The sequence below is a fragment of the Eleutherodactylus coqui genome, chromosome 1 (assembly GCF_035609145.1).
Source record: "Eleutherodactylus coqui strain aEleCoq1 chromosome 1, aEleCoq1.hap1, whole genome shotgun sequence".
Taxonomy (NCBI): domain Eukaryota; kingdom Metazoa; phylum Chordata; class Amphibia; order Anura; family Eleutherodactylidae; genus Eleutherodactylus; species Eleutherodactylus coqui.
The window spans coordinates 199,126,225-199,153,292 of record NC_089837.1 but is presented as its reverse complement, the minus strand read 5'-3'; the positions used below and the strand labels follow the sequence as shown (position 1 = coordinate 199,153,292).

The 27,068-nt window shown below is 41.8% G+C and overlaps 1 protein-coding gene across 1 annotated transcript in view; it reads right to left on the bottom strand.

Moving 5' to 3' along the window:
• Positions 1-6,750: 6,750 nt before the first annotated feature.
• The window catches only part of LYST (lysosomal trafficking regulator), a 191,874-nt gene continuing 171,556 nt past the window's right edge, over positions 6,751-27,068 (bottom strand). Inside the window, exons 50-54 of the mRNA XM_066605399.1 lie at positions 26,858-26,997; positions 23,117-23,214; positions 22,607-22,763; positions 16,012-16,083; positions 6,751-7,872 (exon numbers count right to left, since the gene is read on the bottom strand). Coding sequence (XP_066461496.1) covers positions 7,734-7,872; positions 16,012-16,083; positions 22,607-22,763; positions 23,117-23,214; positions 26,858-26,997 — 606 coding nt within the window. The 3' untranslated portion in view covers positions 6,751-7,733. The remainder of the gene's footprint in view (positions 7,873-16,011; positions 16,084-22,606; positions 22,764-23,116; positions 23,215-26,857; positions 26,998-27,068) is intronic.

Genomic DNA, 27,068 nt, shown 5'->3' with positions numbered 1-27,068 from the left:
GTCCCAGATAGTCGCATATATGTACTATTTGCAATAAATCTGGCGATAGGGCAGGCACAAAAGTGTGGCAATATTGTGGAGGCATTCCTGTGACTTTCTTGCTGTGTGCGGCTTACGATCATCCTGCTGGAAAATGCCTCTTGGAAGCCGCCATGAGAGACAACACATGTTGCTGCAGGATGTCCTGAACATATTGCTGAGCTGTCATTTTTCCTTGTACTACTGGTAGGTGTAACCAACTGTCGTATGTGATGGTCACCCATTGGCTTCTGCCTCATTGTTTTTTCTTTTTTGCCTTTCTCTGGATCAACATGGGGTGGGGAGGCTGAACTAGCTGGACAGTGTCTTCTATCAGCCTAACATACTATGTTACCCAGACCAACACACTGTGTGCTGCGCCACAGCAAATACAAGATTAAGGCGCTCACCCCCAGGTCTCCAGACACAAACACGGCTGTTATCAGTGCCCAAACTAAACTTAGCTTCGTAACTGAAGACAACCCGGTTCCACTCTGTAGATGTTCTGTTTCGTTGTTCACAACACCACTGCAAACGGAGGTGAGGGTGGGTGTCAAAGGCAGTACTCCTAATGGGTGGCATGAAACCAAATGTCCTTCAGCCAAGTGACTGGAAATAGTTCCAACAGACACAGGTGCCTCTAACCATGGTGCTACTTGTCTCTGGATGGTCTGTCTGAGATGTGGATCCTTGAGAGGTGAGTAACCTACTGGACCTCAGGTAAACCACATCATACAGACCCCAAACAAAATATGAGGTTAAACTAGGGAAGGAGGAGTAATATTACCTAATACCTTATTTTTGGTTGTTCTGTTATAGATCAGTTGGTTCCTGGGCCCCTTTTTGGTCTTCTAGAATGGCAACAGCACGCTTCCGATTACCCGATTGGCATTGTGCATTGGTAGTAAATCAGCAGTCTGCAGTTTTCTTGCGTGTTTTCATGCGATAGTCAATGGGACTTTCTAATGTTAAAAACGCATCACAAGTTTGTGCTTTGCAATTTTTGTGCGATGTGTTTTTAACATTAGAAAGTCCCATTGACAATCGCGTTAAAAATACACAGCGATATTGCATGAAAAAAACGTGCAAGAAAAACGCAAGTGTGCAGGAGCCCTAAGACCCTACACGCTGCTCTCCAACTGGCTAGGGCAGCTAAGGTAAGTAGAGCTGGCCAATCAAAAAGCAGTATGTAGTGTGCAAGGTTACCAATGCACATTGTACATCAGATAGTGATAGGACCACATGGGATATGACATAAATGCGGTTCCCACTTCTGGGAATCAAGCTTATGTCCAGAATGTTGCTCTCCCGAGCCAAGTCCCAGCTAGGAAGGCAGCCGCAAAGTGCCACATCCAGGTGGAGAAGCCGAATCTTTAGAGACGAGCGGGCAGATACTCCACTAAGGCACTACTCGCTCGAGTAGTTAGGCTTAGCGAGTATGCTCGCTCATCTCTAATCATGGCCCATACAGAGGCAACATCAAAAGGAAAAATTAAAGGTAAATATTGTAATTACCCTTCCCAGTAATTTTTTTCTACAACCTTTGTTAGACCCGAAAAATCATAGATTGAGATTTTCTCCATCCTCCTATTCTTTAACCCCGTAAGGACCAAGGTGTTTTGTTCCAAAGGGATCAGATCGGGGTTTTTTTTTTTGGGGGGGGGGGGGGGGGGGGGTGTTAAGGGATTTTACTCAAGTGGTGATTTACTGCACAATTTTTTTTTCTTCAGCTACCAAAATAATTTTTGCTACATTTTTGTTCCATGACATAAAGGGGAATTTTTTTCACTGACTTTCTCAGTTTTTTTGTTTTATTAGGGGTAAAAAAATTTATTATTTTTGAATTTATAGTTTATTCTTAAAATTAGCATAATCTACCCATAATTCATTCTGCTTTATAGGGTTTGATATATAATTTGTATACTCTCAGATTACAGTCCGCATATGGCGACAGTTTAGGTTGACATTGGAGGCAGATTTTTTTAACATTCTATTCCATAGTGTTTTCTTAGTTTTGTAACTTTTTTTTTAACTTGTATGTCCCCATAATATCACATAAGACCTCTGGAGAACATTCACATTGGTTTTATTTCACACTTTCCCACTGTAGCTGGGGCATCCATATGAGCCCAGGTCACAGGTGAAAACATCCCCATATAGTGCCAATAGTCATTAAAAACTGCTTCTGACTGCCCTAGAGTCCAACGACTCCGGATTAGGACGTACTCTTTAATCTACTCAGTAGATTACGTTTCATAATCTACGCAAAAATCCATGGGAGGCTCTACTGAACAAAAAAAAAAAATCCAGAATATACCCCCAAATTCCAGAAAATTTTATTTCATTTATTTTCCTAGCTACAAAACAAACTATTGCTCATTTCTGGCGTAAAGCTTCTCTGGATTTTTCCGAAGTTAAACGCCGAATGAATTGGTATCTCATAAATGAAAAACTTACCTCGATAATGGAAGATAAAGCTGATAAATTTCTCAGTATTTGGACTCCATAGATAAATTATACCTTTCCCACAGCGGGGTTGAGCCTATTAACCTAACTTCAGTTTTCTGGTATCTTTGCCCCTTCGGGTGACAGCCCTGAGAGAGAGAGCATTCCCCCTCCCCCTTCCCCTTCCTACTCTCTCCCGTACCTTTCCATTCCTTCCTACATTGTGAATTGGCCCTGGCCAGGCCTTTGTTCATTCTTGAGTATTGTTCTTTCCGACAATAACAATGAAAAACGCAACATACAATAACAATGTTTGTTATTTTATTAGAAGTTCTTCTCTCTAAAGATAAAAGTCTAGAATCTATACCATTGTAATACGACGAGCAATCTTCTTACAATACTGCTATGCCTTTGTATGTATTATTGAAAATTCAATAAAAATTAGTAATTGTTTAAATAATTTACTGTGCATGGTCCTTAGGGGCTCAATAGCGCCCCAGTGGTAAAATAATAAACAGAACTATACTTACCCTTCCGCTGCGATTGAGATCCAGCACTGCATTCCTGGAGTTTTTTGTGACAGCAGCCATCACCAGACGTCAGGTGACTGTCGGAGCCGATCAGAGGCTGCAGTGTCACGCTCCCGAGCTCCTGGCATCATGTCGCTCCAGAGGCCAATCCCAGGAGAATGAGTTGTGATGCTACAGTCTCATTCATTGCACCTGAAATCACCTGACTTCTGGCTGTCATAACAAACACAGGGTCTGCAGTGCTAGATGCCAAACGTAGCGGAGGGGTAAGTACAGCTATTTATTATTTTACAACAGGATGCACCATTAAAGGGATGTTGTCTGGTACCAGGAGAACCCCTTTAAGTGCTGAGAACAAATGTGTGCATACACCCACAAACACACATTACCCCTTATTCATTCACCCACTGTGCACACACATTATACACTCATCTTCCCTTTGCGTGGTTCTCTGGATCATCTTTCTCTCATACTTGGAGACAGCAGGAGAGGCGGCCAGGAGCTGATGAGCAAAGGCACTGGACTGCGCAGCATTCTTCAGGAGTTATGTACTTTCTGGTGACATGGCCCCTCTGGCGCAGGGTCTATACATATCGTCATCATCATCAGAACATGGGCAAACAGCTGTGTGTTGATGAATAGCAAAGCTGCACATAGCTGTGATTGGTGGAGCAGCAGACTGACTGACGCTCCACCATTCAAAAATGCGCTGACCTAGTCTCAAACCTTCTCTGATTGCCATATGAAACATCTCCACCAGTCCAGTATGAGGCAGTGGTCCAGGGAAGAACTAAGTTGAAAAAATATATATATTCTACTGCTCTGGGGGCCGTCCCTAATGGCCCGGAGTAACACACATTGCAATATCATTGGCAATAACGATAAACATTTGTATCTGCTGTAGACCATGGATCAGCACTAAACATGCAAAAAAAAAATCTGCAAATAGTAGGGAAACAGGTGCTTTATTTTATAACTGTGCAAGGAAAGCCAGGTATGTCAGTTCTGCCATAACATTAAAACCAATGACAGGTGAATTGAAAACACAGGTCTCATGACAATGGCATCTTCAGGGGTAGGATATATTAGGCAACAAGTGAAGAGTCCATTCTTCAAGTTGGTATGTTGGAAAAATATGCAAGTAGAAGAATGAGTGACTTTGACATGGGTCAATTTAGAATGGCCAGACCACTGGGTCAGAGCATCTCCAAGATGACAAGTGTTGTGGGGAATTTCTGATATGCAGTGATTAGTACCTACAAAGAGTGGCCCAAAGAAGGACAGCTGGTGAAACAGCAACAGGATAATGGGTGGGGGAAGCAAGTGCTAAACTATCTGGTTTGATCTCACAAATGAGATATTGTAGCACAAATTGTTTAAAAAAGTTTTTCCTTGCTATGGTAGAAAAGTAGAATATTGCACAGTATACTGCATCTTGGTCTGTATAACTGCAGGCCAGTCAGAGCGCCCATGCTGGCACTTTAAAGCAATTTCGCAGGTGAACAATGGGCAAATTAGCATCAGAACTGGCCCATGGAACAATGGAAGGCAGTTGTCTAGTCTAAAGGCCCATTTACACGGAGCAATGATCGCTCAAAATTCGCTCAAATGATAGTTTGAGTGACAGTTTTGAGCGATCATCTTTGCATAACTCTAAGTAGCTAATTAGCTACTAAAGAGTTATACAGGCAGATTGAGATACTGATGTGATAGCTCAGAGAACAAAGCAGCTGTTTTTTATATGCAAACACATGCATTGTTCTCGTAGTGTCCCACTGAGCTACTAGCTCCGAGAAACAGCAGGAGCGCTGACAGCTCCTTTGTGCTCAGAGCCTTCAGCTGGTACCCTGCTGAGAAGTCCCAGAGGGATACCAGCTAAAAGAATGCTATCAGTGCCGCCCGCTGAGAAAATCAGCATGTGGCACTGATAAGGCTCATCACTCATTTCTAGCTATTTAGAAATGAGCGATGAATGAACAGTGCACGATGGCAGAGCATTTAGACAGAACGATTAAAGTTCGCTTAAAAGCCGTCTTTTGAGCAATAAACAATAATTGTGTCTAAATGCGCCTTAACGGATCACGTTTTCTTTTACATGATGTGGAAAGCTTGGTACATCACTTATCTGGGGAGGAGTTGGCAATAAGGCTGCTACGTGAAGAAGGCAAGCTGGCGGAGACTGTGCGATACTCTGGACAATGTTCTGCTGAGAAACCCTGGGTTCTGGCAATCATGTGGTTGTTACGTTGACACACACCTTCTAACTAACCATTATACAGACGAAGTACATCCCTTGATGTCAATATTTTTTTTCTAATTGCAGCATGCCACACTGCATAAATTGTTCAGGAATGGTTTGAGGAACATGACAAAGGATTCAAAGTGTTGACTTGGCATTCAAATTCTCCAGATCGTAATCAGATTGTGGGACATGCTGGAAAATCAAGTCTCATCTATGGAGGCCCAATCTTGCACTTTACAGTATCTTAAAGGAATCTATAATGTTCCCTAAGCTGTCAAAGCTGTGGGCAGCACGCTATAGTGACAGACACACTGATTTTGTCACTTATACCCCTAGGTTGAGTGGTCTTGAAAATCTATCTTAAAATTTGGCAGTGCTGGACTGGAGAGGAGTCTGAAGTTCATGCATATTCATATAGGTCCCCTCCTTTACCCTCCAGGTGCTGATTGACAGGCCTCTCCCTGTTACAGTGCATAAAGACTTGTCAATCAGCACCTAGAGGGAGAGGAACAGTGGGAGGAGCATGTATATATGAATATGCATGATCTACACCACAGTTATTTCTAGTTTTGCACTGCAAACTTTTAAAAGCAACATTATGAGTAACAGACTGCTGAAATCAATGTGTCTGTTATCATACACTGCTGCGCACAGCCCAGCCAGCTTAGAGGACCTGAAAGGATGTACTGCTAACGTTTTGTTGCCAGATATCACAGGATAACTTCAGAGGTCTTGTGCATTGGATGCCTTTACGGGTCAGAGCTATTCTGGCATAACAAAGGGGAAATTACACAGCATTAGGCGGATGGTTTTAATGTAATGGATGATCAGTGAACATAAGAAATCATATGGTAATGGCTATCAAACCTCCTTTTATTATTTTACAAGAATTACTCTAGACACACAAAAATGACATTTGAAAAATCCTTTATACAATCAAATGAAATCTGCATTTTGCCCGCAAAATTTTTTAATCGTAAATCTAGCCATTTTTCTCAAGGCAGTGGTTATCAGATGTTCTCACTTCTGTTATGAATGAAAGCCACAACACAAATGTGAACATGACATAAATGACCCTATACAATGTATACCTCTGACAGATCCCATTGACTTCTAATGAGGTCAGTTGGGTTCAGGCATTGTCTCAGTCATTTAGATGGGAAAAAATAGTTCTGGGATCTGCCCTTGAATAGACTGTGAGCCTCCAACACCGATGTGAACAGTTATATGTATAACAGATCTGCATGAAGATCCTGCAGCATGGTCTCAATAGAACGGTTTCTATCGGACTCACTGGCTTATTTACTAATACTGTCAAAAAAGTTAGACCATTTTAAAATGCGGCAGGTTTAGCACAGTAGATCTACTACGTGATAAATATGTCCAATTTTAAGACCGTCTAGTCTAAGTTTAGACCACTCATCAGTTGGCCTATTTCACGATTCAACGTACACAACTGCAGTGTGGCGCAATTTAGGCAAGAAAGAGGTTTTAGAAAGTGGAAATTTCAAAGTGTATAAATTAAACAAATTTAATGATTGAGGCCTCAAAAAGCTCCCAAGGGTGTGCACCATTCAATTCACATAAAATGTATACAATGTTAAAGACGAGACGAATGACACTTCACAAATTAGGACATGTTTTATACATTTCACATAATAATGTCAATTAAAACCAGAACAATTTTATGTAGTTTAATCTATAAAGTGACAGTATAAATCCTCTGAACTTCAGTCAGTGTTGGAATGGGTCACGAGTGACAATGAATCAAAGTATTACTGGCCCATTGTTACACTATGATTGGTCTACTTCTGACAATGAAACATTCATTTACAACACTACTATTGGATGTGGTATCAGTCAGAAATGCTTAACAAAATAAATATTGACATTTCATTGAGTGCCTGAAAATAGAGCCAACATCTGGGAAGTATTTATAGAGGGTTCTAGACAGCATTAGGATGTGTCCAGGAGATCTGCTCTCCCGTGTCTTGTCTCATCAAAAGTACGAATGGATCCTTGTACAAAGGGAAGGAATATTTGGAAATCTTTTTCTTGTCCTTTGTACTGGGATCCATTCCCACTGATTAAAAACGAAACCAGTACGGCGAAGCGGATCTCCTGGCAGCAGAGTAAAGGCAGCCTTAAATTAGCTTGTTTGGGCTGCCGTACTCCTCTTGTTCTCAGGGTCACAATTACATTCATAGACCAGCTCTTCTACAGAAACCCATTCTTTGTTGTGTTGATCAATGATCAGCCAATATCATGTAATAAGAGGCTTCAGAAAATAGTACTATGAGTTATGGAAACAAACAAAAACCAAAGCACAATGTAAGGCTTTAACAATCTGGAGATAAAAAGGCATAAAAGATAATTCTGAACATTTTCTTGACCACATATATATATATTTATGTACTATAGTAAAATATAGATTTTAAGCACAGCTCTTATAAAGTGTTACCAGTATAGTGCTAGATCAGTGTGTAAACAGTTTTTTCTTAACAAGCTGCATAGTTGCTGAGGAATGAGTAAAACATGGGTAACTTCAGACGTTGTTGATCCTTGCGACACCAGCCAATCACTGTTCCTTCACTGTTCGCAGTGTAAAGATGATGGCCATCACAGGAAAACGCAAGACTGGAAGCAGAAAAAGGGGTTCAGATTATTTTGTTTTTAAGACATTAATAAAATGTGACGTCTTGTTATTTCTCTCCAATAATCCCAGTTACAAAGAGAGAATTAGAACGCAAGAACTTTTTACAAAACTAAACTACAAAAAAGGACTGCTAGTAGTGGAAGTATATTATTTAACCATTGCCAAAAAATATGTGTAACTTTGATAAATTAACCTATTTACGGAATCCATATGAGGACATCCTCAGAAATCAGAGTCACATATCAAAAGATCATCATGTTAAACTTTGACACCTGATTCTGATAACTGAGCCTTATCCATGACTCTGATAACTGAATCCCATACTTGCCCCTGATACTTGAACCTGTCAGCCATGTATGATTACTAATAGAGATGAGCGAGCGTACTCGCTAAGGCAAACTACTCAAGCAAGTAGTGCCTTTTGCGAGAACCTGCCCGGGGGGCGGGGAACGGCGGGGAGGAAAGATCTCTCTCCCCCCTGCTCACTCCCGCAACTCACCGCTCTCCCCCGCTGGCAGCCGAATCTTTAGAGACGAGCGGGCAGGCACTTGCATAAGGCACTACTCGCTCGAGTAGTTTGCCTTAGCGAATACGCTCGCTCATCTCTAATTACTAACCCTCATTTTGAAAACGACTTAGTTTTGGGGATCACATAGGTAAAGGTAAAGTCCCCTGGTTCTCAGCAGACTATTTTTGCGGGGTGGCTTGCCATTGCCTTCCCCAGTCATCTTTACCCCCCAGCAGCTGTACTCATTTTACCGACCTCGGAAGGATAGAAGGCTGAGTCAACCTTGAGCTGGCTACCTGAACCATGCAGTGATTGAGTTTAGGACTGCATTTCTGATGCCTTAACACTTTGCCTCACACATAAGGAGGGGTTAATTATACAGTAGGTTGTAGTATTTAGTACTTGATATCTTAACGCAAATGTTTTTAGGAAAGATTTATCATTCTTTCTTGATTTTTTGGTAATGTCATTGCCATCTGAATTTCTAATGAAGTAAATAATAGCCAAAAGCTGCAAAACAAAGAGTGTCTCTCGTTATGTCTGAACTGGACCATCCATGTGTTTTACATAGTCATTTATTTGAATGTAAGTGGTGATGTCAGAAATGTAAACAGAGACTGTGAGACCAAAAGACTGGAAGCGCTGGATCAGCGTGGGATATAAAGGTGACCATTTGTTTTTGTATGCCATTTTACTAAGTTTTGTAAAGTTGCCACCATTTTATTGGCTGGAAAATCAACAAATTTTCCTACAACATGTGGTTAGGCAGTATATACATATTTCTAGTGTATTTCCATAAGACTAAGCCTCACATACACAATTGTCTCAAACATTTCTGATCAGATTGTAGTGTGATATTACATGTCATGGATTGCTATGGGGTCATCTGAAATCGTACATGAACATGCAAATTGATGCAATCAAGATTTCAAAAAAAAAGAAAAAAATCCACTCTCAATTTGCCTCAAAGGATAAAATTGTATGCAAGATAATCAGCGCAATATTAGTAGCTTAAAGGGGTTGTCCCGCGATAGCAAGTGGGGTTATGCACTTCTGTATGGCCATATTAATGCACTTTGTAATATACATCGTGCATTAAATATGAGCCATACAGAAGTTATTCACTTACCTGTTCCGTTGCTAGCGTCCCCGTTGCTATGGTGCCGTCTAATTTCAGCGTCTAATCGCCCGATTAGACGCGCTTGCGCAGATGGGTCACCAGCAACGGAGCAGGTAAGTGAATAACTTCTGTATGGCTCATATTTAATGCACGATGTACATTACAAAGTGCATTAATATGGCCATACAGAAGTGCTGAACCCCACTTGCTGCCGCGGGACAACCCCTTTAAGGCCCGTGTCACGCGTTTTACATGCACAATACTCAGTAAATAGAACCCATTTCAATAGGTTTGTTCACATAAGAATATTGTGCGTGTGCAGCATGCACTATTTTAGGCACAAAAATAGCACATATTGAACTAATTAACTTAATTGCTCATTCAATGAGTAGGAGCACGGATGCATGTGCAAATGTGCGCAATTTGTGTGTGTAAAACTTATAGCATAACACGCATTTGTACACACAAATATACAAAGCCTATAATGCAAATACATAAAGTAAATTCATTAACTCTGCCATTGTATTTTCAGATATTTTTATGGGTGTTCACTATATATATATATATATATAGTTTAATATCCTGTGACGTTTAGGCCGCTCTGGATTCCACAGCAAAAATCCACCCGTGTGCAGGCGGCCTTACACAGTAAACATTTTTCTTAGTGACAAACTTTTTGTTTTTCTCCCCCGCTTTAAAAAAATCTCCTCTATTTATCCATCGACGTCGCTGTATGAGGGCTTGTTTTTTGCCGGACGAGTTGTATGTTTCAATGGTGCTATTTAATGTACCATATAATGTACTGAAAAACGTAAAGAAATTCTAAGTGGAGTAGAATGCAAAAAAAACAAAAACAAACAAAAAAAAAAACATTCCACCATCTTTTGTTGCGACTTGTTTGTACAGCACACAAATTGCAACAAAAATGACATAACTTTATTCTATGGGTCAGTACGATTACTACGATACCAAAATTGACTAACGCCGCGCTGAGTTAGCGAATCAGAGCATTAGTTTTCTAAAGGCGGGGCATTCAAGCCGCGCATCCAGAAAGCAATGCTCTGTCGGCATGGAGCAACAGCCTGCAGCAGCGCCGCAGGAGGAGTCTATAGATTTTTTTTTTCTACAGCGTATTTCGGCGTATAAGTCGACAGTGGGGGGTCATCTTATACGCCAGAAAATACGGTAGTTGTGAGAAGGCTAATTTTTTGCGGGACATCCTGGAATTTACGTTGATACTATTTTGGAATACATACAACTTTTGATTGCTTTTTATTGCATTTTTTCTTGGAGACAGAGTGACCAAAAAAGCGCATTTCTGGCGTCCTTTATTTCACTGTGCCGGTTAAATAATGTATTACTTGGATAGAATGGACGACCGCAGCGATACCAAATATGTATTTTTGTTTTATTATTTTGATTCTTTTATTGTTAACATGGTAAACATTTTTTCTATAACACTGCTCAACAGCATTTTTGCATCTGGTTTGCGATGTATCAATTCTTATGGAATTTTGGGTGTAGAATCTGAATTTACCTTTAGAAATGATGTATTATGTAAACTTTTTATGCAATTTAGATTTTTTTCAACTTTTTAAAAAAGGTTTCTGTGTTTGTGCTCATTTTCTGGTAAATTATTATTATAAAATTAAATCCGTCACTAAGCTAAACTCTTTATTTGAATGTAATACACAGTGGATGAAGTTCTAAAAATGGTCACTAGATGGCAGAACAATGTAGTTGAGCAGGAAGGTTACCAACATGAGCCTATCTGTACTGCTGTTTAGTGTTTGTTGTAATCTGCATGAAGCACTTCTTTTTTCTTATCTCAGCATACCGGAGTTTCATTCACAAATACATTACCAAAAAAATATTATGGAGTTGAGTTTTTTTTTTGTATTTAAAACCAGACATTATTTGTCAATACTGTATTATTGCCTATGTAATAGTGCTATGTATCTCAGAAATGTGACGTAATAGATAGAATTTGATTCTTCCACTGAATTCAGCATCCCAACATTAGTTAAACCAACCAGTTTTCAAACCAGATACAGAAAAATGTTTTTTGATTTGTTGACCAGTGTAATTAGTAAAAAATTGTTCTGATTTTTACTTTTTAGTCCCCTAGGGGACAACAACTTGCGATGCTTTGATCGCTCCTGCGGTATGATGTAATACCATTGCATTACATCATAATGCTACAGGACAGGTAGTCCATCAAGCACCCACGGACATGGCTTGATAGGCATTTTGCCATGACAGCCATGGGGCCTTTCAGAAGGCCCCCCGCGGCCATAACACCCGCACAGCTCCCTGCGAAGTCATTGCGGGGGGTCCGAATAGGACCCCCGAACAATGATTAGGGAATGTAAATGCCGCCGTCAATTTTCAGTGGCATTTAAAGGCTTAACTGCTGTCGGCTGTAATAAACAGCTGACGCCCGCGCTGTATGAAGTGAGGTCGCCCTGCAATCTCTCTTCATATATACCCCAACGCTACAGGATGTAAATGCATGCCCTGCAGAGTTAAGGGGTTAAAAAAACTTTTTAGTCTCTTCGTACTGCAGCCAGTTTTGGCCTGCCTGAAATACATGTAGCCCAATTTTTCTCACTTTATGTGGCAATAACTGTGAAATGCTTTTACTTATCCAAGTGATTCTGAGACATTTCTTTATATCATGTACTTTATGTTAGTGCTAAGTTTTGTTTGATATAGTTATTAAAAAATAAAATTTGGAAAGCAGACATACGCTCAGATCACAGAAAAAAAAGCTAATAAATAACGGTTACCACATGTGCACTTTATCTTCGCATTGTTTTAAAAACATTTTATTTTTCAGGACATCAGAAGGCTTATAAATTTAAAAGCAATTTTAAAATTTTTGAATTTTATTTCCAAAATCTATTTTTTAGGGACAAGTTTTGAACTGGCTTTATGGGGCCTACATTATTATAAACCTGCATAAATTCATTAATTGCCCAATTTTAAAAACTGCACTCCTCAAAGCTTTCAAAACGACATTTAGAAAATTAGTTAACCCTTTTGGGTGTTTCACAGGGGTTAAAGCACAGTGGAAGTGAACTTTACAAATTTCTTTTTTCTTGCAGATTTTCAAATTTTAAACCTTTTTTTCTGTAACGCAGCAGGAGTTATAAGAGAAGCAAACTTAGTACTTATTACTTTGATTCTGCAACTTTTAAAATATTCCACATGTGGCCCTAGTGTGCAACATGACTCAACCACATGACTCGGAAATAAAAAAGCACCTTGTCTATTCCGGGCCCTCTTTCTTTTTTTTTTACTTTTTCCATGCCCTCTTTCAGGTTTATAGAGGCCATGAGGTACCCCTCTGCTAGGGGTGTTAGCACTGTGCCCCGCCTGTCTTTGGTGGATTTTATTAACACTGGCCCAGGAATTAAAAATGTACATTTTTCGATAAAACATACAGCTTTATATTTTTCATTGTCACTAGGGGCAATAAGAGAGAAAGGGCACTACAATCTGCTAAGCAATTTCTTAAGCTGTTTGCACACATGGCAGAGCTGAGAAGGGAAGGAGCGTAGATTTTGCTGGAATAAGTTTAGGACACCATGTCATGTTGGTAGAGCCCCTGAGATGCCAGTACATTGAGAGTAGGGAGTATTTTAAGCACATGCATTTATTGAAATCTGTTAACATTGGACTGTGAAAATGAAAAGTTACAATGTTTTCCAATATATAGGTTTAGCCCCAAATGTTTCCTTTTCATGAGAAACAATAGGAGAAAACACCCCCACAAATGGCTAAACAATATCTCTTGAATGCACAAACGCATCATATGTGGACATAAACTGTTGTTTGTACTTGCTTGGGCGACCGGTCTAAGGAGGAAAAGTAGAGATACTTTTTTCACAAACATTTTGCTGGAAGGCACCAATGCATATTTGCACAGCCTTTTAGGTACTAGTACAGTGGAAACCTAGTGTGACCCTAGTTTGAAAACTACACCCCTTAAGATATTCTAGGGCAGAGGCATCAAACTCATTTTCCCCGAGGGCCACATCAGCCTTATGGGAGCCTTTAACCCCTTGAGTGGCAGGTTTCCTACCACCCTGTCGTGCCCACCAGGGCAGGTTTTTTAAAATGGTCTAATCATTGAATTTCAACTAGTTTTGCAGTTGCGTCTCAAGAGCCATAACTTTTTCATTTTTCCATTGACATGGCCATATGAGGGCTTGTTTTTTGCGGGACAAGTTGTGATTTTTTAAACAGGGGGGAGGAAAAAAAGATATGGGGAAAAAAGAAAAAAAGGGGCCATGTCATTAAGGGGTTAAATAATGTATTAACTTCCTTCTCTGGGTCATTACGACGCACACGAATACCACATGTGTGATTGTATTTTTGATTTTTTACAAAGTAAAGGGAGACAAGCGTTTTTATTATTTTTTTTATAATTTTTTTTCCTTTTTTTTTATTTTTTTTATTTTTTTTTTGTCCCTATAGGGGACTTCCACAGGGACCCATCAGGACCCCTGATCACATTCCGGGGGTCCGATGGTGACAGCCCTTTACATGCTGCAGTGACAGCCCTTTACATGCTGCAGTCACATAGACTGCAGCATGTAAGGGGTTAACACAGCAGAGATCGGAGGTTTTCTCTGATCTCTGCTGTAAGAGCTAGTACCTAGCTGTCCTCTGACAGCTAACAACCAGCTCTCCCTGCCACAGAGACCATCGGTTTGCTTCTGACAAGCCGATGGTCTCTATGGCAACCTGTAAACAAAGCAGGACATTGCCGACATGTCGGCAATATCTTCTGCTGGTTTTTCAAAGCCCTTGCACTGCTCTGTGTGGGTCTGTGCAGGCAGAGCACAATGCACAGCTTGTGGCATTGTGCTCTGCAGCTCCCATAGTGATACATAGCCCGGAAATCTTCCGGGCAGTATCGCTATGAGCAGTGGAGCTCGGCCCCGGAAATTTTCCGGGCGTGCCACTCAAGGGGTTAAAGGGCCGATTGTAATTGTAAGACAGTATTGTAATAATGACCCCCATAGTGGCCGCATTTGTAATAGTGACCCCAGTAGAAATAGGGTCCCCATAGTGGCCCCAGTAGTGTTAGTGACCCCAGTAGTAATAGGGACCCCCATAGTGGCCCCAGTAGTAACAGTGACCCCAGTCATAATAGTGGCCCCAGTAGTCACTCCAGTAATAAGAGTGACCGCCATAGTGGCCCCAGTAGTGATTGTGACCCCCCCATAGTGGCCCTAGTTGTAACAGTGACCCCCATAGTGACCCCAGTAATAATAATGACCCCCATAGTGACCCCAGTAATAATAATGACCCCCCATAGTGACCATAGGAGTAAGCGACCACAGTAATCCGAGTGGCTCCAATTATAAGAGTGGATTCTATAGTGGCCCCAGAAGTAATAGTACCCCACCCCATAGTGTCCCAGTAATAGTGTCCCCCATAATATCCCCAGTGGCAAGTGATGACAGTAATAAGAGTGTCTCCCATAGTAGCTGTAGTAGTAATTGGGTCCCCCATAGAAGCCCCAGTAATAACAGTGACCCCATAGTGACTCCAGTAGTAAGAGTGACCCCCATAGTGGCCCCAGTAGTAACAATAACCCCAGTCATAATAGTGGCCCCAGTAGTCACTCCAGTAATAACAATGACCCCCTTAGTGGACCCAGTAGTGATAGTGACCCCCATGGTGGCCCTAGTTGTAACAGTGACCCACCGCCGAAATACCACAGTGGCTCCCACAGGACTTCTATGCAAGCTGCCGGAAAGGGAGGTGGGAGAGAGTTTAGCAGCATGTCTGCTAAACTCCCCCCCCTCCACCTCTCCGCCCGCTGGCTTTTTGCAAAGGGAGGGGGAAGGGCAGAAGCTAGCTCCGGCCCTTCCCACCCCCTCCCCTTGCCGAGAGCAGGCGAGGGAGCCGAGAGGGGGAAGGCAGTTTAGCAGAGCTAAACTGTCTCCCCCTGCCCGACGGTATCCAGGGCTCGGCGCATACTCGTCGAATGGAAGTTGTGTAAGTCCTATATGGACTTTGTAAGTTATTATGCCTGAGGAAGAACCCTGAGAGGTTTGAAAGCTTGCTGTATCATCATGTATTTATGGTAGCCATTAAAAAGGTTCCTTAGTTTTTCTTGCTGGGAACAATCACATGACTGTTAGAGTTAAAATGACAGGCTGCCTATTAGACTGTGCACCACCTACAGGGTATGTTCTAATGTAGTATAAATGCTGTGCATTTTCAACAGCATTTATATTCCAAGCCATGTGGACAGTGTGGAAAAAATCTGTGCAGAAACAGCAGGGATACTGACATGTATGTGTGAAATCTGCTAACTTTCAGTGCAGGATGAATTCCATAACACAACCCGTGTCAAAATCTGCATGTTACATGTGGATTTTGATGTGGGTCAGCACCAGAATCTTTTTCCAGGCACATTAGCACAGCTGTACACAACTGGCTACATTTCGACAAAGCAAGCGTTTAATTTACCTTACTATTGGCTTATTTGACTTTGGGAAGGTTATTTCACGAACTGGCTTCAAATCCCATGTGCTCCATAACCTGTGAAAACAAACCAATATTTTACTTATCATTCCATTAAGAGTAAAACAAAGATAAGGTGACCAGATTTTCCCAGGGTCAAAGCAGGACAGAGGGGTGTGGCCAGGGGCGGGGCTTATCACAACATATGATTTTACCTTTGGCATTATAAAAAGTACAGGGCCAGTTCAAAAAAAAAAAAACAGGGAGCAAATTCTGCAGCATTTCTGCATTCAAAAAGCAGTCAAATTCTGTACCATTTGTGTGGATTTTGACTGGAAATCAGCTGCTTACCCACAGCCGATTTCATACTATGTGGCACTCCCCTCACCTCCTCCGAGGGCTTCCCGCTGTCAGCGCTCCCTGGCTTCTGGTTCCCAGCGGCCTGTAGTGGCCTCCGCTGACCAGGCCGCTGGGAACTGCAAGTCGGGGAGTGATGACAGCGGATAGCCCATGGAGGGGAAGCCCCAGCAATAATCCTGACAGCCCACAGAACCCCCCAGCAATAGTAGTGACCCCCCCCCCACAGAACCCCCCAGCAATAGTAGTGACCCCCCCCCCCACAGAACCCCCCAGCAATAGTAGCGACCCCCCCCCCACAGAACCCCCCAGCAATAGTAGCGACCCCCCCCCCACAGAACCCCCCAGCAATAGTAGCGACCCCCCCCACAGAACCCCCCAGCAATAGTAGCGACCCCCCCCACAGAACCCCCCAGCAATAGTAGCGACCCCCCCCCACAGAACCCCCCAGCAATAGTAGCGACCCCCCCCCCACAGAACCCCCCAGCAATAGTAGCGACCCCCCCCCACAGAACCCCCCAGCAATAGTAGCGACCCCCCCCCACAGAACCCCCCAGCAATAGTAGCGACCCCCCCCCACAGAACCCCCCAGCAATAGTAGCGACCCCCCCCCCACAGAAACCCCCCAGCAATAGTAGCGACCCCCCCCCCACAGAAACCCCCCAGCAATAGTAGCGACCCCCCCCCCCACAGAACCCCCCAGCAATAGTAGCGACCCCCCCCCCACAGAACCCCCCAGCAATAGTAGCGACCCCCCCCCCACAGAAACCCCCCAGCAATAGTAGCGACCCCCCCCCACAGAAACCCCCAGCAATAGTAGCGACCCCCCCCCCACAGAACCCCCCAGCAATAGTAGTGACCCCCCTCCCCCACAGAACCCCCCAGCAATAGCAGTGACCCCCCTCCCCCACAGAACCCCCCGGCAATAGCAGTGACCCCCCTCCCCCACAGAACCCCCCGGCAATATTAGTGACCCCCCCCCACAGAACCTCCCAGCAATAGTAGTGACCCCCCCCCCCCCACAGAACCTCCCAGCAATAGTAGTGACCCCCCCCCCCCACAGAACCTCCCAGCAATAGTAGTGGCCCCCACAGTACCCCCCAGCAATAGTAGTGACCCCCACAGAACCCCCCAGCAATAGTAGTGACCCCCACAGAACCCCCCAGCAATAGTAGTGACCCCCACAGAACCCCCCAGCAATAGTAGTGACCCCCACAGAACCCCCCAGCAATAGTAGTGACCCCCACAGAACCCCCCAGCAATAGTAGTGACCCCCACAGAACCCCCCAGCAATAGTAGTGACCCCCACAGAACCCCCCCAGCAATAGTAGTGACCCCCACAGAACCCCCCCAGCAATAGTAGTGACCCCCACAGAACCCCCCAGCAATAGTAGTGACCCCCACAGAACCCCCCAGCAATAGTAGTGACCCCCACAGAACTCCCCAGCAATAGTAGTGACCCCCACAGAACCCCCATAGTATTAGTGCTCCTATATTCCAGGCCAGCAATAATAGTGACCCCCACAGTGACCCGTAGTATTAGTGCTCCCCTAATACCAGGCCAGCAATAATAGTTACCCTTACAGTGACCCATAGTATTAGTGCTCCCATATACTAGGCCAGCAATAATAGTGACCCATAGTATTAGTGTTCCCCTCCTCCTGTTCTTCACAGTGCTGAAGATCCAATCAGCGCTGCTGCCGGTGGGTGGAAGTATGTGTGTGCACCTGCAGCAGCGCCTTCTCTCTGCTCTAGCCTCCTCTCTACTGGAACCAAAGAGGAGAGCTGAGGGGAGGAGGATCCCAGATACACACACTGCTGTCAGTGCGTGCATCCAGTCCGCAGCGCTGCAGTGATCACTGGGAAGGGAGCTGCGGCACCTCGCCCGGTAATCACTAGAATGGTAATCAGATGTCACCAGAAAGCAGAGCAAAAGCAGGACAAATGGCTGTCCCAGCGGAAGCCTTAATCAGCACATCTGGTCACCTTAACAAAGAGCACAGTGCTTAACCCTGAAAAGCTGCATAAATCACCCAAGTTCAGATTTGATATAATTTGGGTAGGTTTACACAAGAATCCTTCTCTGTAGTTTTTCCAGAGCAAATCTAAAAGTCTGTAGTGGCAGAAACGGCAATAAATAGTGCGGAAATACTTTGGATTTGGCAGATTTCACCCTTTATATTAGAAAAAGTGCAATCCTTGCTGAAAATCAGAAGTAAACAATTGACATGCTTGCGTACTCAAAATCTGCACCGCAGCTCAACTATGCTGCGGATTCTATGCATGTTTTTACTGAAACGTGAAAGAAATTAGTTTGAATCTCATTGACTTCCCTGCTATTGTAAATACTGCGGACATCATTAGAGGCTGTATTTTTATGCAAAAGTAATATTTGCAATGATATGCTTTTAGTATATAGCTCTACTCTGCAAGTTGGAGGATTGACTTTCTTGCACAAGCCTCAGTCATACTGACTGCCGGGTTCTGCATCTTGGTTGGTGGGGCTCTTTATGGTCCCCTTACAGCAGGGGAGGGGGGATTTTTACATATAAAAGCATACAGCTGGGAATGAGGGAGGTTGAAGATGATATGGCAGCTTTTATTATATTATTTTTATTGTTTAATTAAACTTAGAAATCCAGGCAGTCAGCGCTGCAGTGTGCTTGTAATTACAACCACTGGCCACTTGGGTCCTGTCAATTAAGTAAGCAGTTGAGGATTGGTCATGGATGAGGTGTTTTGAGGATGTGGTGGAGCTAAATGCAAATAGGATTAGGATGCTGAAATGTCATCTTTTTTACTATAGGGCTATAACTATAGTTTTTACTGTGACATTAAGTTTTCTGGTTCTCTGATGAGCCGGTGACACTTGCAGAAGAACACATAGGCTTCTTGCGTAATATCATGGCTATTTACCTATGTGAGTGTCATGGTTTCTATGTATTTAATATGAACGTTAATCCTATATGGACTTTGGATTTAGTTTTTGGGTTGCTATCTATATGAGTGCCATGGTTTCTGTGTATTGGATATGAACTTCTGCCTTGTATAAATTTCAAACATCACTTCCTGTGTCATGGTCTCTGTGGACGTTTTTGCACATTGTAGGGTCACCCATCTGAGTGAACGTCATGGTCCTTGAGGATTAACTGCACTTTCCTCATAGATCAGTGACAGTTTTAGTGGAACTGTGTGAATTATATAGGACTATTTTACATGTACAGCAAACAATAATTGTTTTGTTTGTGTATTTGGTAGGTGATTAAGTGATTAGAGGCACAGGTCTTTCTACCCCACATATATTTTGGCAAATCCTTCAAGTTTAATTTATGGTATTAGTCCCATTTGTCTCGAACCTTTCACAGGGTGTAAAAGAGTTACTTAGGGTCAGGTGACTGGAGGGGTCGCCCTTCTCAGGACAGGTTCTCTGCCACTGTTAGCAGGTGTACTGGGGTATGAGGTTATTACCCCCTTTTTGTATTTTTTATTTTAATGGATGAATAATGGTAATGTTTTAACTCCATATACATGTAATAAGCAACTCTAGACTCTGATTTCCTGCAGTAGTGCAACAAGAAGAAGATAAATAGAAGGATAATAATTTTCTACTCAGAGTTTTAGCGAGGATTACGTCAGCAAGGGGGAGAAACACTTGTTTGTTTTTTTGTAATGATTTGTAAAATTATTTTGTTTTCATGTCTTATGCATGTAATGAGGGACATGCTTTTAAATTATTGGTTATATGTAAATGAGGGTACGCAGGTAATTGGCTGCAGCAGTCACATGTCCCTGTGACAGGCTGTCATCACTGCAGGCGGAGGAAGAGTGCAACCAGGGCCATGGCACTGAGAGTTGCGGTGAATCAGGTAAGGGATGACCTTTTTATGTTTTTATACAGCTTTTATCAGATTTCAGTTACATTTTTTCTCCCCAGACTACCCTTTAACCCCTTGAGTGGCAGGTTTCCTACCACCCTGTCGTGCCCACCAGGGCAGGTTTTTTAAAATGGTCTAATCATTGAATTTCAACTAGTTTTGCAGTTGCGTCTCAAGAGCCATAACTTTTTCATTTTTCCATTGACATGGCCATATAAGGGCTTGTTTTTTGCGGGACAAATTGTGATTTTTTAAACAGGGGGAGGAAAAAAAGAAATGGGGAAAAAAGAAAAAAAGGGGCCATGTCATTAAGGGGTTAAATAATGTATTAACTTCCTTCTCTGGGTCATTACGACGCACACGGATACCACATGTGTGATTGTATTTTTGATTTTTTACAAAGTAAACGGAGACAAGTGGTTTTTTAATTTTTTTAATAATTTTTTAACTTTTTTTTTTATTTATTTTTTTTAAATTTTTTATTTTTTTTTGTCCCTTTAGGGGACTTCCACAGGGACCCATCAGGACCCCTGATCACATTCCGGGGGTCCGATGGTGACAGCCCTTTACACGCTGCAGTGACAACCCTTTACATGCTGCAGTCACATAGACTGCAGCATGTAAAGGGTTAACACAGCAGAGATCGGAGGTTTTCTCTGATCTCTGCTGTAAGAGCTAGTACCTAGCTGTCCTCTGACAGCTAACAACCAGCTCTCCCTGCCACAGAGACCATCGGCTTGCTTCTGACAAGCCGATGGTCTCTATGGCAACCTGTAAACAAAGCAGGAGGTTGCCGACATGTCGGCAATATCTTCTGCTGGTTTTTCAAAGCCCTTGCACTGCTCTGTGAGGGTCTGTGCAGGCAGAGCACACTGTCACAGCTTGTGGCATTGTGCTCTGCAGCTCCCATAGTGATACATAGCCCGGAAATCTTCCGGGCTATGTTGCTATGAGCAGTGGAGCTCGTCCCCGGAAATTTTCCGGGCGTGCCACTCAAGGGGTTAACTCTATTTTACGTAATTATAACACAAACAGGGGTGAACATAGAAATCTTCGGCCTCAATTTCAAGATCTAGAATAGACCCACAACACAGTTAATAGCCTATTAATTTGGGGTGGTGGGACTTGGTGTTTTTCCCTCCCACTTTTCTAAGAATTGCAGAGATTTTTTTAACACTGTTCGACCCAGAAACCCTGCCTACATTTTCTGATACAGTTGAACATGTCAGAAAGAGTGGCACAGGGACTTCATAAAGACTGGAATGCGCATATTCGTAACTTTAACCCCCACTGAGCTCAAAATTCCCTGCTTCTCTTTACACATAAAGTGATAACGCTCTGGCTGACTGTAGCCAGCAAGACGTGGAGATCACTGTATATGGATTAAAGGCCCATTTACACTGAAAGATGATCGCTCAAACGGCAGTTTGAGTGACAGTTTTGATCGATCACTTTGTATAAACTTTTAAGTAGCAAATTAGTTACTTAAGCGTTTATTAGCTTGTAAATGAAGGCTCCTGCTGTATGCAGATGATAGCAGGAGCACTGTTATCTGCAAGCAGCTGCTTTGTTCTCTGAGCTGTCATTGGTATCCCGCTGAGAACTCTGAGCGGGATAACACCTAAAAGAATACCATCAGCGGTATCCCACTGAGAACTCAGCATGCGGCGCTGATAAGGCTCATTGCTGACTTTAAGTTTGCTTAAAGTCATGGATGAACAAATAGTGCACATTTAAACAAAACGATTGCTGAAAAAAAGATGGCTTTTAAGCGATAATCGTTGTGTCTAAATGGGCCTCTATACAGCGATTGTATGACTCACCTGTAGAAACATCTATGCAGTGCTCCCCCTAGTGAAAGTTGCAAGAAAGCCCTATGACTGTCAGGAAAGCAGGAGAATCAGTAAAAGGGGTTTTCTGAACTGACAGCTGTGTACTAAAACAACTGATCACTATTACTTCATTATAGTTTCATTCTCAGCAGAAACAAGGCCTACAACTACATTTTTGTATTTTGATTGGAAACTCTTCCATACTGCTGTGCCCTTGTATGTATACTTTATTGAAAACTCAATAAAAAATTATCTGTAGCCGCTTCAGTGCATAATAGGTGCAGCGTTTTACATTACATAGCAGCATATGGTATAGCAGCTTAGACCAATTAGCAGCTGGCCCTGAGCAGCCTGAGGAAACATCATCAGTACCTTAGTCTCAGAAAGTGCCAGATTCCCCTTTCAACAAAAGGCCCCATAGCAGGCATGTGGTTTGTTTCTATGCTAGGCACACCACTGAACAAAGCCTCCCTTCTAAAGCAATAAAGGCATTGAGTAATACGGTTTTTATTTCACAAGGAAATTAGTTAATCTTACCGCACAATGCCATTTTCCAGTCCTCCGGCAACTACATTAACAGATACTCCCTCTGGTTGATTTGAAAAAGCAACGCAGGAAACTCTCTCTCTGCAATGTACATGTCCAATAAGATCACCATTTACAGTCCAAAGTCTCAGGTCACTGCCACCACCAACTACAAAGAAGAAGAAAATAAACTTTGTTTAAAAGGCTTATCCTACCTCTAAGATTGATGATTTAATCTAAGATAAATAAACTATTCTCAGGAAAGCAATTGGGGCTCAGCCTGCAGTACCACGCCAGGCCACTGCGCAATGTATGGAGCTGCCTGCCTCCAACAACATAACAGCTTTGTACAGTAGAACACCGGCCCCTGGTGATCAGCTAGGGTCCCAGTCAGCTGACCCCTGAAGATCAGCTAGTGATGACCTATCCTGAAGATAGATCATCAATCTTTGAAGTGGAACAACGCCTTTAACGATAAATTTGATGCTGACGCTGCATATATAGTTCCCACTAATAACGTACCTGAATCACAGACAGTTGCAATGTCTCCCGTTGTTTCGCTAGCAGAAACTGCAGTGACTGGACTTTTGTGGCCTGTCAGACTTTGCACGTAGCATAATCTTAAAAGAAAAAAATAAATACTGAGTAAATCTATAAACATATATAACTGTTACAAGTCATTAATGAGAGGTTTTTAAATAGAGTAAATTTCAGGATTCATAAAGCACTCTGCTTACAGGGGTTGCGCCAAGACTAAAGTGGCAACTGAAGAAGAATGCTACTGCTCCAGTCAATGTGTATGGGACTGATGAATTATTATTATTCTATATTTTAATCTCCAAGTGATTTTAAATTCTTCCAATCCATGCTATTATTACTTCACAGTAAGAAGGTCATTTCTGCGAAGTGACATAATAGTATTTGCATTACTGGTGTTGGCTCAATCAAGGTTGCATTATATAGCTGGAAGCCAGCAGAAATGGACATTTAAGCCTTTAATGCCATGGTCAATGATGACTGTGGCATCTAAGTGATTAACAAAGAGAGCAAGCTCCCTCTGTCAGCCCCTGCGATGGCAACTGGCCTAACAATGGCCTCCAAGTCTGCCATGACTGTGAAGTTTAAAGTTAAAGTGAAATAATATACTGCAATAGAGAAATATCACGGTGTATTATATTAGAGAGAAGATTGCATGTTCAAGTCTGAATTTTAGAAATGCCTTTTCTCGCTGTTGTACAGGTTGTTAAAAAACAAACATACATAAATTGGCATCGTCACATCTGTAACCACCCCTACAATAAAACTAAAACACATTACAATGCTCACCATGCAGGATAAGTAAAAAGGGAAAAAAGACTCAAAATATCCTTTATTACTCATCTCACCTCCAAAATATGCAACAACGATCAAAAATTGGTATGTACCCTAATATGATACCAATAAAAACTAGCTTGTCCCAGGAAAAACAAACCCTTGCACACCATCATCTATGGAAAAAGTTTAAAAGTTATGCGTCTTTGATCACAGCAATGCCAAAAATAAGCTTATTTTCCAAAATAAAGTGCTTTAATTGTGCTAATAGACAAACCAGAACAAAAAAAAAGTACCGTACTACCCAGTCTCTCTGAAAATAAGACCTACCCCCCAAAAATAAGCCCTAGCATGAATTTTCAGGATTTTTGAGAATGCTTAAAATATATGCCCTACGCCAAAAACACCCAAGTTACAGTTAATTTAAAAAAAGTCAATTTAAGTTGTTTCCTGGCAGCTATACATGTAAAAAGTAAAAGCTTTTGGAGCAAAAATTAAAATAAGATCCAGTCTTATTTTCGGGCAAACAGGGTGTTCTCTGGACTATAAAATGAACTATTTAGCAAGTAAAAAACCTTGCAAAAAAGTGCCTGCATCTTGTACAGTAAAGTTCTCCATCTAGCAGGTGCTCTGGAGTTCAGCAGAGCTCAGAAAGGGCCCTTTTACATGGAACGATTATTGTTTATATCCTCCTGGATTCTGAAAATCTGAACGATAACACTGTGCAAATGTTTTAAAAGTTTTCATCACAGAAAGTAATTGATATGTTTTTGTAAAATTAAAACATGCTGATTACACTGGTAAAACCGAATAGCTAGTACATCTCATTATCAATTTTACCCCATTAGTGACCAAGCATTTTTTTCATTAAAAAAAAAAAAAAAAAATTGTTATTCCTTTATTTACCCATCAACGTAGCTGTATGAGGGCTTGTTTTTTGCAGGACGAGTTGCATTTTTCAAAGACATTTAATTTTTTTTAAATTATTTTCTGCCGCCATTTTCTGTGCGCAATAGCTTTTTTATTTTTCCGTCGACATAGTTGTGTGAGGGCCCATTTCTTGCAGGACATCCTGTAGTTTGCGTTAGTACCATTTTGGAATACATACGACTTTTTGATCACTTTTATTGCATTTTTTCTTGGAGACAGAATAACCAAAAAAAGCTAATTTCTGGTGGGTTTTTTTGGACAACATTCACTGTCCAGGGTAACTAATGCGTTACTTTGATTGATGTGACTTTTATGGACGCAGCAATACTAAACATGCATTTTTGTTTTATGATTTTGATTTAGTCTAACCAATGGCCTGTAAAAACACAGTTCATTAATTACAACCTACTGGTGGATGATCCGCAGTGTTTCACATGGAAACATACCCTATGTGTAACATAAACCTACCCTTATAGTGCTCAGTCAGCACGCGGTGTGTAGCAGTGATTGCGAAATAGTTGCTCAATCAGATCTGTTATTCTTTTTATTAAGCAAGGTTAATGGCGAGCCTACTGAATTAATTGTATGGGCATATTTCCAAAAATGCAATACAACGGCAATTGGATTACATTATTTCCCATAATTGGAAAATCTTACGTGGCAGAAAAAAAACAGATACCATATTTGAATTCAGCGCACTAAAGTTACTACAAGCCGCCTGTCTGCTTATAGGTTACAAAAATTGTGTTGCACAGTGTAATCAGTCAGTGTAAATACTGCTGGTGACTGAACAACAATTTGGAGGAGAGGGGAGGAGAGGGCAGAGAGAGACCTAGGAGAAAAAAAAAAAGCTCGGCTCCCGGCGTCCCACATACAAAAATGCTCGAGTCTCCCATTGTTGATATTATCACTGCGACGATTGTCACGTGAATATACGCCAAATCAAGTCACATGTAGTTTTTGGTGTGAGTTTGCATGTGGAAAGATTCTGCTATGTGCGATTATACCCTTACAGGAGTGGACGGTTGCCGGTTACCCCTCCAACAACTACCCTAGAATACAAAGAAAGGAACTACCGTAGAACAAATTTAAGGACGTTAACCCCTCCTCTTCTTCAGACTACAGGAATGTTTTAATCAGTATGAAATATTTTTTTTCTATCTTCTGTTGTCTAAACCTGCGTCTTATAGTTCAAAAAATACAAAAACACAAGTTAAAAAAGTTATTGTGTCAGTTATATCACATAATGCTTGCCTTTAAAACAAAAGGAAACAAGACAAAAAAAAAGAATTTTTTCATACCCCCCCCAAAAAAAGTTTGAGTACATTATATGTACCCCAAAATGGCTCCATTAAAAAATTCAACTAGTTTCACAGTCCTCATACAGCTATGTCAACAGAAAAGTAAATATCTACAATTCTTCCTGTTTCCATATGTTTCCACTTCCTTTAGTGCATTGGAAGCTCATATTCTAATGCGTTTCTAAACTTTGTATATCTGATGCACCATTAGAAGTAGATGATCATTTTGTTGTTCTGGTCTGATACTTCGCATCTCATCATGTTATTCTAAGCTGTTTTTCTGAAGCTTGGTCTGGACTGACCATTTTGTACTATTTACTTAAAACCTTCGATCAAAGTTCATTTAACATAAATGCGAAGGTAAGTCTAGAATCAAGACTAAACTGCACTTGTGCTTTCAATATACAGCATGGTAACTAGAGTGCCAAAACGTCCAAAACCAGCCAATACGTTTTGTCTTCTGTACTTGTCGAAATGAAGGTGGAAAGCCATCATACATCATCACCAAAACAGGATCTGTGAATCTTCATTATTTAATGTTACAGGCGGCTGCAGCTATCTGTGACATCCTGTGAACAGACTGACTGCAGGCTACAAATGGAGAGGTGGAACAGAAGCTGCGGGGCGCCAGCATGCGTGAGTATAGCTTGTTTTATTATTTTTCCACCTAGCCACTTTTTGAAAAATAAACTAGGAAAACCCCTAAAACAACATACTTTACCTGTTTAGATCCCATATGATGCAAGTTCCATCCATGCTGACACTTATCAGTATACTGTATGGTTTACAAACAAACAGGCTGGTTATTTCTCCAGAGTGACCATATAATTGTACCTGTGATTCCACTTCAATTTCCATTGGCTGAATAAAAGAATTAAAACATAAATTAGCAAACTACAGACAAATTACTTCAATGGTTTCTGTATCGTTTT